The sequence below is a fragment of the Pogona vitticeps genome, chromosome 1 (genome assembly GCF_051106095.1).
Source record: "Pogona vitticeps strain Pit_001003342236 chromosome 1, PviZW2.1, whole genome shotgun sequence".
Classification (NCBI taxonomy): domain Eukaryota; kingdom Metazoa; phylum Chordata; class Lepidosauria; order Squamata; family Agamidae; genus Pogona; species Pogona vitticeps.
Genome location: NC_135783.1, coordinates 62697498 through 62713242, shown reverse-complemented (window position 1 = coordinate 62713242; position 15745 = coordinate 62697498). Strand labels below are relative to the sequence as shown.

The following is a 15745-nucleotide window of genomic DNA, read 5'->3' as shown; positions in this document are numbered from 1 at the left end:
CTAGGCCAAACCCACTGAAACATTTGAGGGAGGAGAAACAGAGAACAGAGGCAATTCTTGTCTAAAATAAATGGCAGCAGCCACGCATGCCTGTTCTTCCCCCCAAAAAAGTGTTTTCAGTAAAGCAGAAGAGGACTGCCGGTTTTCCACTTTTATTTTGGAAACTAATACAAGTCAAAGAGAGAGGAAAACAGTCCCTGCCCCATCTCCTCTACAGCAGTAACCAGGTAGGATCTATCGACAAGTAAGGTAATAGTCATCTACACCTACAAGAAGTTCACCCAACTGAAACGTGCACAACAGAGAAGTTGGGTTGCATATTACAGTACACCCTTAGATTCATGTTGGAAAGGGAAGATCTGGACTGACTTGGCAAGTGGGACATGGTGGTGCTGTGGGTTAAACTGCAGAAGCCTGTGCTGCAGGGTCAGACAACCAGCAGTCGTAAGATCGAATCCACATGACGGAGTGAGCTCCCGTCGCATTGTCCCAGCTCCTCGCCAACCTAACAGTTTGAAACCATGTAAATGAGAGTAGATAAATAGGTACCACCTCGGTGGGAAGGTAAAACGGCGTTCCCTAGTCACGCTGGCCATGTCACACTGGCTTTATGGCTTGAAAAACGGGATGAGCAGTGCCCCCTAGACTCGGACACGACTGGACTAAAAATGTCAAGGGGAACCTTTACCTTTATCATATGGTATAGTGGCAATATGACATGGCTCAGAACTAGAGAAGCCTACACTTGATTAAAAACATGTTTGCTTGGGCCAGGTTGAGCCCTATCCACATCTATTCCTACATGACAAGTATCACCTTGCCACCATTTGGAGGGGTTCTTTGACAATTTTCAGTTGCCTCAATCATTCCAGCAGGGATAGAACTAACATCAAACATTGTAAGATTTAAAGCATCATTTTTATCTCACTAAATTAAGTTGTCTAAAATCCCACATGGCAATTCATACCTAATCATGTTTGAGGAAATGACACATTTGTGGACTGAAACACAACTAACTCAAAAGCTTTATGCAGTTGGAATATGCTTGGTTTTGCCTGCTGATGGAGGGTTACAGCTAAATATGCCTGCTTGACTGTATCAACTTGAATTACTTATTTAAAAAAATCAGTTACACTGTGGTTCCAATCATAAAGAAATCAAAGCACCTATTTTAAAAGAGCTGGCACTCAGTCACTTGAAATATGATCCTTGGACTAGAAAGCCAACTATATTATTGAGGAAGCACAGAAAGGAACAACTATGAATGGAAAAGACTAAAATTAATTTACCTGAATAAACAGTTGGTGTTCCTGTAAGGTTTGCACTGAATGCCAGCAATGTTGTATCACCTAAGCCACAAGCCAACAACTCTCCATCTCCTAGAATAAGTACAGGGGGAAAATCTATAGTTATATAAACACACATATGGTAATACTGACATAAGAAAGAAAAAGAGAAACATCTGCGACAAGATCTTTAGACAAGTGTTAGAAAGTCTTCAGGCTTAGTTTTGAGTAGACACCACCAGCCACAGCCTGATGCAAAAGACAGACACGTAGAATTTATTGTTCCGTTCCTGGTTTGGTTACCCCACACTTTCTTCCCTTTCACTTTATTCTGTCAATGCTATTTTTAAATAAGTGGGAGCTATAAATGCTTATAGCAAATCCACTGTGACTCATGCAGAGACCTATAGTAGGTCATGTTTACCCCTGCTTTAGCAGTGGAGAGTTTGCATCCATTGTTTTCGTTAATGTGAAAAGCTGAAGAAGAAAGAAAACAGAAATAACGCTACTTAATTCGAAATATTTTGCCTTAGGAAAATTATTTTCCTTTGCTTGCTCAGGCTGCATTCTTATACCAGTTTTTTTGTTAGGTACTGTCACACTGCATCTGACTTACACCAACTTTCATAGAGTTTTTGAAGTACATGGGGTATTTAAGGAATTATTTCACTACTGTCACCCTCCAGTGAATTTCAATAACAAAGCAGAGATTCAAACTCAGCTCTTCTGAGTCCTAGTCTGTCACTCTGTCCACTACACCATGCTGGGAGTAAGGTCCACTCAACTCACTGGACTTTCAAGTAGGCATGCACAGGATTACTCAGTCAGGGCATCTCCAGATGGTGCAGGCTGGAGTGGTCTAAATAAGATCAGTTGAGGTGGGAGGTAGGGTCCATATGCCTTTTGGTGCAACCCTTGCATCTAAATGGCATATTGAACTCAAGCGACCCTATTTTAGGTATCCTGAAGTGGCATATCTGTGCAGAGCTGGAGTCTGGGAGAAAGGAAAGTAGGGTGCATTCAAGTACAACTGGGAAAAGCAGGCAGCAGAGGTGGAGAAAGAAAGGCAAGCTATGCATGGCAGTGCAAGGGGATAAAAAACAGTTGATTGCTGTCCAAAAGCGACAGACACCTATCTATCCTTTACATTCCTTTTTAGCTACACTATGTTTGGAGGGTGGCAGAGAGAAAGGAACAGGAGGAACAGGGCATACAGAAAAGGTGGTTGTGCAATATTCCACCACCCACCTTGATCTTACCAGTGGATACAAAATGGACCCCCCTTTGCACCTTTTATTGCACGCACGCACGCACGCACGCACGCACGCACACACACACACACACACACACACACACACACACACACACACACAGAAGAAGTGACAGGGATTGCTTGGAGGGTGCAAAGTAGAATAACTGCAAAGGATAGGTATTAACCTGAAAAACACCTCCCCAACAGAGGATATCTGTGTTCATGTAAAATAAAAACCTTTGTTTGCACTTTGTCTTCCAAACATGCTTGCCTTTTATGCAACAGATAAAAATCCAATGAAAAAAAGAGGAGGGGGGAACAAACATGTTTTTCTTTGCCTTTTCAATTTGCAAGGCTTTTGTTAAGCTGTAGGTGTGCAGCCCCCCCCTCCAGACATGCTCACTTGTTCACTCTGTCTTCCAGCAAAAGATCTGTTATAGAATCAATGGGGAACACTGAGAGAGGAAAAAATGCTAGGCCATTCCTGGTGTGCTGAATCACTTAAAGAGAGAGAGAATGATTTGGCTTGTGTGTAGTGCTAATTGAGAAGCTGTCTGAAGCTGCAATTTTGATTGACATTTCATACAAAGGCAAAGGGAAAAAAAACTTTCTAAATTTAATCTAAGTGATTCAGTGCATCAGCCATGGTCTAGCAGATGCAAAAATAATTATTATTATTTCACTGCCCTTGCCCCTCTGCAGAGAAGCAAGGGAGGGGTTCAATTTGCCAATATCCTGAAGTAGCTCATTTAATAAGCCACTTCACAATACCAAAAATTCGAACCAGAAGAAGCCTTGGCAGTTTTGATAGCGGCAAAGCTTAATTTTAGTCTGTTCCCAGTAATCACATACACTGGCAACAGACTGAACTAGAGTGCACCAACCTGCACCAAAAAAGTAGAAGTTTCTGATAGGGGTTCAAAGAGGTATGAGTTGGGGTGTTCTAGGGACTGTATTTCTCCGTGTATGAGACGCTACTTTTTCCTAAAATCACTACACTAAAAATTGAGGGGCATCTTTTACACAGAAGTAAGCTGAGATAGCTGAGGAGAGACCAAAACGGCCTGTACCTTGCCTCTGTAAACAAGTTTCTTTCAGTCAGGAGGCTTTGCTTCCTACAGTCAGGAGACTTCACTTCCTCCAATCACGAGCTTTATGGAACTGACATCAGCTGATGCTGTACAAAACAATTGGAACACAGCTCCTTGGAGCCTGTAGGCTCAGATTCAACAAGGACTCCTAATGTCCGAGCGTTCTGAGCCCAGAAGCTGAATATTCAAAGCTAAGTTTTCTTAATTTTGGGGTTTAAAAAGTGGGGGCATCTTCTAAACGGGGGCGTGTTATAAATGGAAAAATACGGTAAATATTGCAATGCTAGAGAAATATAACTTTTAGTACCTGAATATTGAATACAGCATACAGAAGTAGATTTATCAGTTACATTAACCTGCCTCTGGAATTTGTTTGGAAGAGAGTGTGCAAGTGGATATTCTTCTTTATTTCTTCATCAAGGATCAATTAAAATAGAGAGAAATGAAAGGTATAAAAGAACAAATTATGATACATGCAAAAAATTGTTAGAGATAAAGCAAATTTCATTTTTCCCATATCGATATCCAGGTGTACTACAAGATACATAATGCCTTAGTAATTTCAAAAGCTCTCTTTTCTTTATCTTTCTTTGCAGCTATGTGATAATGACAATATTGCTTGGGTATCATAAACCTTGAATAAGTTGGTGACTCTGGCTCCAATGAGTGGGGTCCGCAGCTTGGACCCGACGCTCACCATGGAAATGCAGGTGGCGTCGGTAGTCCGCATTGCCTTTTTCCACCTTTGGCGGATAGCCCAGCTGCGGCCCTACCTTGACACGGGGGCGCTCACTACCTTGGTGCATGCGCTTGTAATCTCAAGATTAGATCACTGTAACGCGCTCTATGTGGGGCTGCCTTTGAGGTTGCTGCGGAAACTTCAGATGGTGCAGAATGCAGCGGCCAGACTCCTTACTGGAGTGAGAAAACACCAGCACATTTCTCCTATTCTGGCCAAGCTGCATTGGCTGCCCATCCGTTTCTGTATTGACTTCAAAGTTTTAATGCTCACATACAAGGCCCTAAACGGTTTGGGACCTCGATACCTGGCGGAATGCCTGCTTCCACCAAGATCTACCCGGATCACCCGCGCGAGCCAGGAGGTGAGGTTGAGGAGCCTGACGCCGAGGGAGGCCCGGAGGGAAAAGACACGAAACCGGGCCTTCTCGGCAGTGGCTCCTCGCCTCCTTCCTCCGGAGATTCGTGTGGCCCCTACGATGGGTACATTTAAAACCCAACTAAAAACTTGGCTGTATACCCAGGCCTTCCCCCCTGCCAGCACTTAGCTCCTTTTCTTTTTGCTTTTTTTTTTTTGCACTGTTCTTGTTACTGATTATGTCAATGCTTTGTGTTATTTTAATGAATATATGATTGTTGTAGAGTGGTAGAATATACCAGATGGGCGGGATATAAATAAATAAATAAATAAATAAATAAATAAATAAATAAATAAATAAATAAATAAATAAATAAATCAAATAAATCAAATAAATCAAATAAATCAAATAAATCAAATAAGTTCACTGTATTACTTACCGCTTGCAACTTCTCTTGCACTTTGATGTTGAATTGTTTTGCTTTGTGTTAGTCTTTGGAGAAAACATAGTCATTCTGTAGTGGGAAACAAGAAGTATACCTATTATTCATCAAGCCCAAATATTTACTGAAAATGCAAACTTTCTGCTGCTTATCAAAATGCTTATGACGAAGCACTAGGAAGTCTTTCGGAGTAGGACTTCTGCTCTACATTCCCATCTGCTCTACTCCAGACACTGGCTTTAGATATTGGTCTCAGTGCACATGTACATTCACATAAATGTCAGCACTTAATGTAAAACTAGACATATGAATGTTAGTGGGTGATTTCTTTCAAAGCAAGTACCAGCTTCAGAAAAGAGATTTTCCTTGGGACTGTAAAAAGGTAGGAAGGAGTTAAATTTCCTATTTACACTTCCTCTGATCCCATGAATTTATTTATTTATTTAATTTATATGCCGCCCACTCTACCCAAAGGTCTCTGGGCGGCTTACAACAATTTAAATTACTTATATATCACCACTACCACTTCACATAAATACACATCCTCCTCAACTGATATTGTGTTCATTCTGAGCTTGGAAATATTGACATATGTACATTAAAGTACACTACTTTTTAGTCAAATGGGGCAAATATGACCGTCTTCCAATGTCTTCAAAACAACATCATCAGTATTGTTTGTTCCTGTGCCCCTTGCAGAGAGCATATGCACATGCACACACCCCTCCCTAGAGTCTCAGGTACCCACACATTTTCAGTAGAGAATGGACTTGATACCTGTAGTTTCCACACTTAACCTCCTGCTTGTTGTTTTTAAAACTACAATTCCAAGACGCCCTACTCCCTCCCCCCAGCAGACAATGTTCAGGGCTTCTAGGAGCTGTAGTCTCAGAACATTCCAGGGCCCAAGTTTAGGAACTACTGTTCTTTAATGGGATATTCTAGAAGCTGTTTCAGAAAATAAATTTTGCAGTGCTATAGAACTCTGTTCTTTGCTGCAATAAGGCTGAAAGCACACTACAGATGAACTACATCTGAAACTTTCTAGAGAAAATTTAGGGGAGGTAACATGCAAATTATTCCAACTTAATCCTCCATTTGAGATCAGAGGCAGGTTTTACTCCAAAGGCACTCTTTTCAAACTGTTTCTCAAATTCATTATCCATCAAAGACGGAAAGATAGTAGCTTTTAGTTGTATGAATGTCGCATGGAGTGGTAGGTATGGTAGGAAATCAGTTGCAGTAATTCGTGCAAGAGAGTAATTATGGGGAGGTAGAGTAGTTTTGCCACAAGATTCTGCAATGTCTTGCTAATGATGTGCATTTCAAACTGGTTTAAGAAATTAGTTGCTTTGCATATAGTTAGTCTTGGAGAAGAGTCATGGGTGCGTTTTTCTCTGGGCAGATGGAACCGTTTGCTTCCTTGTATTATAAATTTGTAGTCCATCTGGAAGAATGTGTCAGACTGGGGAAGGCAATTTTAAAGCTATAAAAAGAACACTTTTGAAGAAGTGATGAAACAGGCCCAGTCAACAGTGAGAACACACATGTCAAATCTAATAATTTAATTAAAGGGTTAATAATGCTAGCTCAACAAATTATGTGGTTTCAGCTTTAAATGTTGACAGTTATAAACCCCTCTCCCTTTTAACAGTTATCACAATTGAATTGAATTGGTACAAACAAACCTTCCAAGTTGTGTTGCCCTCATTCTGGATAATGATATTTGAATAATTTTATTATCACAACTGTACTTACTGTGGTGCTGCTGTGTAGCCTGATGACTTAATTTTATTATGGAAAACAAGTGGCTGGTCTTTTATTGGGCTTTTAACACCTGAATTCAAGAAATATCAGCAATTAAAATGAAAAATGAACTCTATAGCACAGTAAATAAATATATGTAGCAAACATATTGTTATTTTTCATACATTGTTCCGGTTTCTACATCTTAAATAATGGGTTGGAGTCATCCCTGGAAGGTGTTTAGTGCCTTCTTTTCCACTTCTTTCATGTATAAGTTGACAATAATGGGCGACACCGGGGAACCCGGTGATGATTACCACATGATCACGCCTTTTACATACATATATACATATACAGAGGTTAGATATTTTAATTGAATTTTTCAGTTCAGTGAACTCAAAATGGCTAACAAGATCAACAAGAAAATAAAAACAACACAAAACAAACCATTAAAAAAACACACCAAAAAACTCAAATGTGTACTGAAAAAGCCAGTTCTTCATTGTTGATTATACGGCTTGCAACAGAGTGGTTAGACAGGGAGGACTAAGTCCAGGAAGGACTAAGCCTAGAATCACTACAACACAGAAAGGCCTTTCTCATATTTCCACCTTCTGTGTTCCTGACACTGTATTCAGATATTAGTACGTACATGTGCAGAGATAGTTTCATACACAAGGGATGGTCCTGAATATTGGAGTCTAAGAAGAATCAAAGCAGGTGAATACAAGTGGCCTGGGCCAAAGGGGTGACCACATGGGCAAATAATGCAGAAAATGCTCTGGGGTTGAAACAGTTAGATCTTTTTTGGGTGAACTACACTAAATGCAAGTCAATGCAAATCAGCCCTGAGTTTCCCTCCCCCCCCCCGTCATTAAATTTTCCCTTATCTCAAGGCTTATATGCTTTTGTAATTGAATTCATTCACAGTGGTTCAGATGGTGAGACTACTTTAGCTGATGTGGGTTTGTAGCTATTCTTTCTGAAGCCATTGCACCCGACTACTGCAGCAATGAGGGAGGCAAGGCGAAATACATTTAAAACTCATCTCAGATTTACAGAACTTACTTTTCATTTTTGCAAGTTTGTTATTCTCTCTCTTCAGAAATAAGGGAGAAGTTGGCAGGAGAGAGCACCTAAATCATTAAGAGCAATAGATAACATTTATATTAGTATGAAATCCTCACTGCAGTCGACAAGTCAGAAGAACAGCCCTACTAACTTCATTGGCAGTTCCTCAGGATAAATAGTTGGGACCAGTCAGGCCTGCTGGGGTCAGAATATTTACAGATGGATTGCTATGGCGGGAAAAAAAAGGCTGCAGCACAGGCATAGCAGAAGAGAAGGATGTATCATTGAGTAGCCACTTGATATGTGGTACATTTTTAAAATTCATTGGTACATGCATGATATTGCCACTAATGAAATGGACTTCTTACACCTTAAGGATTCTGCTCAGATTAAGAGCTTCCTTTAATGTGTTCTGCCTCCAGTCACTTTTTCAATTACAGTGGACCCTTGACTTACAGACGGCTTGACATACAGACTTTTTGAGTTACAGACTTCTCTGACCACAAAATTTAGGTTTGACTTGCAGCCTGAGAATTGACTTACAGACCAGAAAAAAACCAAAATGGAACAAAAACGGCCTGTTACGGGATTAATCAGTTTTCAATGCACTGTAGGTCAATGGAGACTTGACCTACAGACTTTTTGACTTGAGAACCGCCTTCCAATACGGATTAAGTTCTCAAGTCAAGACCCCACTGTACTCCAAATTCTGAATCAGGTATTTTAATCACACTTTAAATGAAGCAGTTTTTATTTTAATCAGAATTGGCCCAAAATATTTTGCTACCAGAGGCTAAGAACACAATGGGGCCTCTCCATGAACAGAAGATCAATGGACTACGAGTGGAATCTTATGTCAACACTGCTACCAGGACACTGTCCTTCTCAGTACTTAATCATCGTCGTTTAGTCGTTTAGTCGTGTCCGACTCTTCGTGACCCCAAGGACCAGAGCACACCAGGCCCTCCTATTTTCCACTGCCTCCCGGAGTTGTGTCAAATTCATTCTGGTAGCTTCGATGACATTGTCCAACCATGTACTGAGGGAAACTCAGTACCTAATGGTAGCAGGCTATTTTAGGGGATGTAAGATAGGCCATGTGGCGCTGCATTCCAACTGAAAAGAATGGTCAGAGGACTTTCTGCTGCTGCTGTCTCCCAGCATCTGCCGCCTGAGGACGTTGCCTCACTCTGCTAATGGTTGGGCCAGCCCAGATTTCCAGCTCATACGGAAGATTTGTGATTAAACCAGAACACATTCAAATGAAACAAAAGTAGAATAAATTTAAGTGAAATTATTATTTACCTGGCAACAACTGAAAAGCTATTTTCTCTTCCACTTACAAGGAGTTGATTTTCCTGTGATCTCAGCAGAGCAGTAACATTAATTTCCAGTAAGGCAATTCTATTTTCAAACATTGAAGTTAGCAAACAGAAAACCTACACAGAAAGATTCATTAAATATCTCTCCTTTTAAATCAAATTAACCCCATCACAGTAAACAAAACATCAATGCCTTGCACCCTCTGAGCAAGCATCTGGATATGGAATGGGGCTTTCCATTTCCTCATTCCTCACCCAGAGCTACTAAGTTGACTTTCCGGCTCCTTCCTTATTTTCTGTCCAGTGCAGCAAGAGAAAAGTGAAGACAAAGAAACACAGCACAGCATCACAGAATTTATTCAGTCAAGGCATTCCATTTTCTTCATCTTCAGATAAAAAGATACCAAGATTTCTACCTTTCTCCCAAGAGAATTGTGGCCAATCAGACTTAGCAATAATGAGGTAGCGGCATAAATGATATAAAGTGGAAGTTTACATCTTTCTCCATCCTTATGAATTTCAGCAGGGTGGAATTCATTACTATACTATATTTTCTCAAAATTACTGTTGGGGCATCAGTTTATACCCAATCACATTAGCACAGAAATGCCTGCATGGCAGGACTTTCTTCCCTTCCCCTCCCCTCCCTTTTGTAGGCTTTGAAAGAGGCTCTGAAATAAGCATTTTGGCTCCTGACAGTAGCTCCATCATGGAATGTCCCCAGATAGATCTGTTGTTATTATGTTTTTAGTGATTAAATAATTTTATTTCAAATTTATGGTGACCATATGAGAAAATGACCTCCGGAATATCCTATTAACAGCCTCACTCAGGTCTTCCAAACCAGTTCTAGGTTCTTCTCTTTTTCTACTACCTTTCCTAGCATTACAGGATTCCTGAGAAGCCTTCTCTTATCATTATATATCTAAAGTGCAATATCCTCAGTTTACTCTTGAGTTGATCTAGAACCCATTTATCTTTCGGATGACTTATGATATCCATCCCTCATATCCTTGAGCATAACATTTTGAATATATCGAATTTTTCCCTACAAGCTTTCCATACTACCCAGCCTTCACATTCATACATAAGAACTGGATATACCATAGCATGTATTACTTGGGTTTTGGTCTCCAGTAACACATTCCTATACTTAAGAATCTTTTTTAGTTCTTTCACTTTCTAAAAGTGAAGATTCTATAAGAAACTTTCCTTATTTTAAGGAATCTGCCATCCTTGATTCTCTTCTGTACAGCCCTTGAGTATGATTTCTGGAATTTTGTTAGTTACCCTGCTGGTTATAACACAACAGGCATAAAATCTTAGCACACAACAGCAAATGCTTACACTAAACTCTGAAATTGCAGAAAGTCACTAGATTCATACTTCTCACTCCTCATTCTTCTCCATTTAATTTAGAAGTTTATAATCTTACCTACCATACAATTGATATAGCATTGTGCATGTTAATGAATATTTTTTTAAATGAAAGACTATTTTAAATTTAAAGTTGTAAACAGGAACACATTGCGCTACAAACCTACACCAATTACTGAATCAATATTATACTCACCTTACCATTGACTGTGGTCCCTGATAAAGCACATGATCCAGAAAACTGAATGCTGAGGGCACTGAAATCTTTACACAAAAAACAATAACATTATACAGTTTGTATGTTTCTACTACCACAACTGCCCTTTTTCCATAAGTGTTTTAAATCAATATTAGTCCACTGATCTTGGCAAAATCATGATCAGTTTTTAAATAAACAAGAGACAAAACATCTATAAATGCCGGCACAATAATCACACAAATGTCAGAAAACAATCAAAATTGTCTGAACACCTCTAAAACTCTAATAAATTCTAATTCAGTATAGAAAGAATAAATTCACCTACAAAAGGCAGGCGTTTTAAAACAAAAATGCTCACTTTACATTTTTTATTTCTAAATATCTGTGTACTGTATATATGCACATACCATCCTGTGATTGTAGAGCAAATGATAATATGTAAACTTATATTATACCGGAATAGTGTAAAACAGCTTCCAGTTCAAAGTTTGCCATGTTTATTATGAATAAACCAGTAGAGCTTCCGATCCACAAGCATCGGGCATTCACAGGAGTAAAACTAAGTTAAAACAAGAGGAGAAATGGGATATATATTCAAAACACACACGAGCAAAAAGAGAATTTTCTTCATTACAGGTAGACTGAGACAGGATTTTCATACATATAATGCAAAGAATCCTTGTAACTTGAGTTTGAAATTCTATATATAAAACCAAGGTTAGTTTTGTTGTGGTTTTTTGTATTTTTTGCTTCATAGTCGATTCGAATGAACACAACAATCTCATCTTAACCTTTAAACTACTTCATGTTTGGGAGAAAGGTACAGAATCAACAATAGCAGGTGAGAGTGAAGTAGAATGATAAGACATTGCTTCCCAGCAGCCTAAGCCAGGGTCATGCCATGTACGGCTGTATGGTTGATCTGGGCCCAAAAATGGAAAAATCAAGAAACTCCGAAGGTAGAGGAGCTGATTAAAGAATTATTGGATATTGCAGAGATGGATAGCCTGTCAGAGGCATTACGTGACAACCCGAGAATATATGTTAAAGAAAGCTGGAAAATGTTTTATGATTGGGCTCAGAAACAAACATGAATAGAGAATATAGCATATGTTACGGATTTGAGTATTATAACACAGCCATAGAGCCAAGACTGTACTATATATTATTATATTATTGAAAACACTTCCACTTGTTTTTTCTCACACACACACCCCCCTGTATTTGTATTCCTTTGACTGCTCTGTATTTGTTTGTCATCTCAATTAAAAACAACAAAATTTAAATACTGGCCAAAATTCAGTTCTGTAAACCCTTGTGTAAAGGTGATGACATAACCAGCAGGAGAGCATTGCTGGTCAATCTAAAGGTTTGTCACACTCACATGTAATGAGCCTGATTGTAAGCTACTCTGAAAACCCTGGTATCGAAGGTGAAACTCTTTAATTTACAAGAGTCTCCAACTGCTGGTGATGTCATTATCCTTATGTAGGCATAATTGGTGGAACATTATTTTGGCATTAGAAGTTACATTGCTATGGCTGAAATCCTGTTGCTTAGCGCATTAGGAAGCAACCAGAAAAGGCCCTTTGAATAAATGGAACATATGGAAGAGTTGACTCACAAAATCCACACTGATTCAATATACCTCCTCTAGTTTTAACTTGCAATGCTAAGCAACAGAATTTCAATTTATAGGTACTTGGATTAATTTGCAATTTACTGATTTTGTATTAAGGTATTTGACACTATACTTATACTACATGAATGTCCTCTATACCAGTGGTTCTTAAGCTTTGTTACTCGGATGTTTTTGAACTGCAACTCCCAGAAACCCCAGCCAGCACAGTTGGTGGTGAAGGCTTCTGGGAGTTGCAGTCCAAAACTCCTGAGTAACCCAAGGTTAAGAACCAGTGCTCTATACAAAACCTTCTTGAGTTACTATGACATTTTAAAAGCAGTCACCTATCATAAAATTTTGCACATATATGATTCTCTTAAACATAATATAAACTTAAGAAGCAGTCAGTGAAAAATGATTATATTTACCCATGTTCTTCATCACAGAAACTTGCAAACTTATTACAGTGTTCAATTTGTAAAACTGGAAAGGTAGTTTCCACTGTTTCTTTATCTTTTAAATTACTTGAAGAATATACCTTAGAAGTATTTTGAATATCATCTAGGGAAAGCACACTATGGTTATTGTATCAGAAAGAAACTGAACAAGTAATTCATTTAAATCCTAAAATAAACTGAAATAGCTCATAAATAGATTCAGTTCATGACAGATTAAATGCCAATTTACTTGGTGATATTGTCAGTTACGTCACAGTAAGATACATCTACAGTATGTTTTCTATTTTTCATCCTGGACTAGAAGTTTTAGCTGCAATCTTGGAATAACAAACTTAATGCTAACAAGTAGCCTGTTTACATTTAAAACACACACACACAATATGGAGCATTTTAATTTTAAGACAAATCAAGTCTCATGGTTTTTGATGTGTTTCCTGCATTCCTACTTCTTCTGTTAATTCCACATGACTTTTTCCACAAAAGAGGAAAAAAAGTTCATTAGAGCTCCACCTGGTGGTGTTAATTCAGGTACGCATGGAGAAGATTAAAACTGGCTGCCAAGATCACAAGTGACAAAATCGATTAAGAAAAGTGTGCTAAAATAAACAGCCCTGTGGTGGCCATTTATTTTAACTTGCTTCCTAAAGAAATGAAACAAGTCAGGGAGAGAAAATACGCACTTTGGAAATCACTGTGTGAATGTGAAACTCAGCACTGTTCTTAACACAGGTCAAATCCCAGGTTTTTGGGTTGTGTGACCAGTACCGTATTTTTCCGTGCATAAAACAACACTTTTTCCTAAAATAATTTGAGGGAAAATTGAGGGTCATTTTATACACGAAAGTAAGGAGGGGGAGGGATCAAGTTTGCATGGTGTGCTCTTACTGGGAAACAATGCTCCGTACTCCCCCGCTTGCCTTCCCCCTACACTTTATTTGCAAAACATGGATGGGAAAAGCAGGGATCAAAGATCCCTGCTTTCCCCCTCCACGTTTTGCAAATAAAGTGTAGGGGGGAAGCAACTGGGGGGGGGGGTATGGAGCATTGTTTCCCAGTAAGAGCACACCATGCGAATCCTGCAGCCTTTTTTGGCTTGAGACCCGTAGGCGAGTGGGTAGGCTGGGACAAGCGATCATTTAAGGCAGAAAGGAGGCAGCCAAGACACGTAATGGTCCCTTCCCTGCGGACGAGTGCCTGGCAGGGCTTCTCACATCTGGAGAGGGAAAAGCTGAAAGGGAAGACAAACCCACCTGCATCGCGTGAGGGAACAACTCCGGATGTCATCAGCAGCACAGCATGCCTCCGAGTCTCCCCTTCCCACCCGCCACACCTCCCTTTGTCTTTCCTTGGCCAAAGCAAGGACAGGCTAGCAATGAAAGCTGGCGAGTCCTTCAAACAGGCAGCCAATTCAGCCAACACTGCTGCCTGCAACCCACTCCGATGACAGGTTGCCAAAGTTCACAGAGGAATGTCCTGCTCTCTCTTCCAATCTTCCAAAGGTTACAGGGAGAGCGCAATCTGTGCGCCCTTCAGGGAGCAATGTAAAAATGCGCCGGGTGGTAGTTATTGGGGATTAGGTGAGTTAATTTCTCTCTATGTTTCATGGGTTCAAGTGGGCTTACTCTGTGATTTACTATGCAAAATTAAATTAGAGTAGGCCCATTTGAATCAATGGAACTTGGGAAACAGTTGACTCAACTGGCCTATTACAGTGCAACTGACTATGCAAAGCAACAGGATTTCAGCCAATATTTTTAATTAGTTCTATGTTATAGTTTTAAATGTTTGATTACTCTATTTTTAATTATTTAGGATTTTAATTTTTTTTAAATTAAAAAATTGGTCCTCACAAGGGAGAAAGACAAGAAATAAATAAAATAACTAAAATAAATTAACATAAATTCTGATCAATAATTCTACGTTTTAAAAATACATTTCAAGTACATTATCAGTTAATAATACTTTAAAATATTTTCTGGAAAAATTCTTGTTACCCAAATGCCCTCGTTTCTTCATTTTGTTGTAAAACTTCTCTCTCTCTTTCTTTACATCGATACGAACTACACAGCGATACTGATGCCCACTATTTAAGCTGAAGATCCACAGCTGAAAGAGAAGAGTCATAAACCTGTTTTTCCAGAGTTTTCATAAAATAAGCAGTATGTTCCTGATGGCATTACCAAAATTCAATGGTATGGTCACTGGACACCCAAACTTATCAATGTGATACAGCATATTTGAAACACAGATTATCATTCTTTCTAACCTGACTTTGAAATGGAACCTTGGCATTGAACGATTTCAAGTTGATATTTAAATCAATAATCTTTAATTTAAGCTAGATGTATTCCAGTATGTATAAAGAAAACACATCTACCAGTTTTGATGTGCTAACAAAGTGTAAGTGAAATAAAATTTGCATTTCTTTTTTCATATGCAGTGAAATTTTTATTTATATAAAAATACATTATAAAATATATGACTATAAAACAGAAACAAATTCAGCAAAGCATACACATAACAATCCTGGGGGCTACACTCAATGATGAAATTTGTTTGGTATGTGTACCGCTTCATGCTTTATCTTCTGCACTTCTAGTTACAGAGACTCTGAGATAATCTGTCAGAATCCATACCTATACAGCTTATATAAAATAGACCTTATATTATTACTGTCATTATTAGGAGCATTCAAACTAAAAAAGGCTGTCTAACGCTGAAGCAGATGATTGTGCCACTTAGTTCATTACTTTTAACCAACTGGCAGCGTATCACCAGGTTTT

General features: G+C 39.0%; 1 protein-coding gene across 4 annotated transcripts in view; it reads right to left on the bottom strand.

The window, feature by feature from the left end:
- The window catches only part of WDR27 (WD repeat domain 27), a 90543-nt gene that overhangs the window by 60295 nt on the left and 14503 nt on the right, over positions 1 to 15745 (bottom strand). For all 4 annotated transcript variants that reach the window (XR_013540500.1, XM_078383172.1, XM_020801178.3 and 1 more), the window contains exons 8-17: positions 14957 to 15068; positions 12933 to 13065; positions 11339 to 11442; positions 10881 to 10948; positions 9291 to 9424; positions 7983 to 8050; positions 6927 to 7005; positions 5166 to 5240; positions 3937 to 4040; positions 1290 to 1379 (exon numbers count right to left, since the gene is read on the bottom strand). Coding sequence is in view for 3 of the 4 variants with exons in the window: in XM_078383172.1 (XP_078239298.1) it covers positions 1290 to 1379; positions 3937 to 4040; positions 5166 to 5240; positions 6927 to 7005; positions 7983 to 8050; positions 9291 to 9424; positions 10881 to 10948; positions 11339 to 11442; positions 12933 to 13065; positions 14957 to 15068 (967 nt within the window). In the remaining variant the exon portion in view is untranslated. The remainder of the gene's footprint in view (positions 1 to 1289; positions 1380 to 3936; positions 4041 to 5165; positions 5241 to 6926; positions 7006 to 7982; positions 8051 to 9290; positions 9425 to 10880; positions 10949 to 11338; positions 11443 to 12932; positions 13066 to 14956; positions 15069 to 15745) is intronic.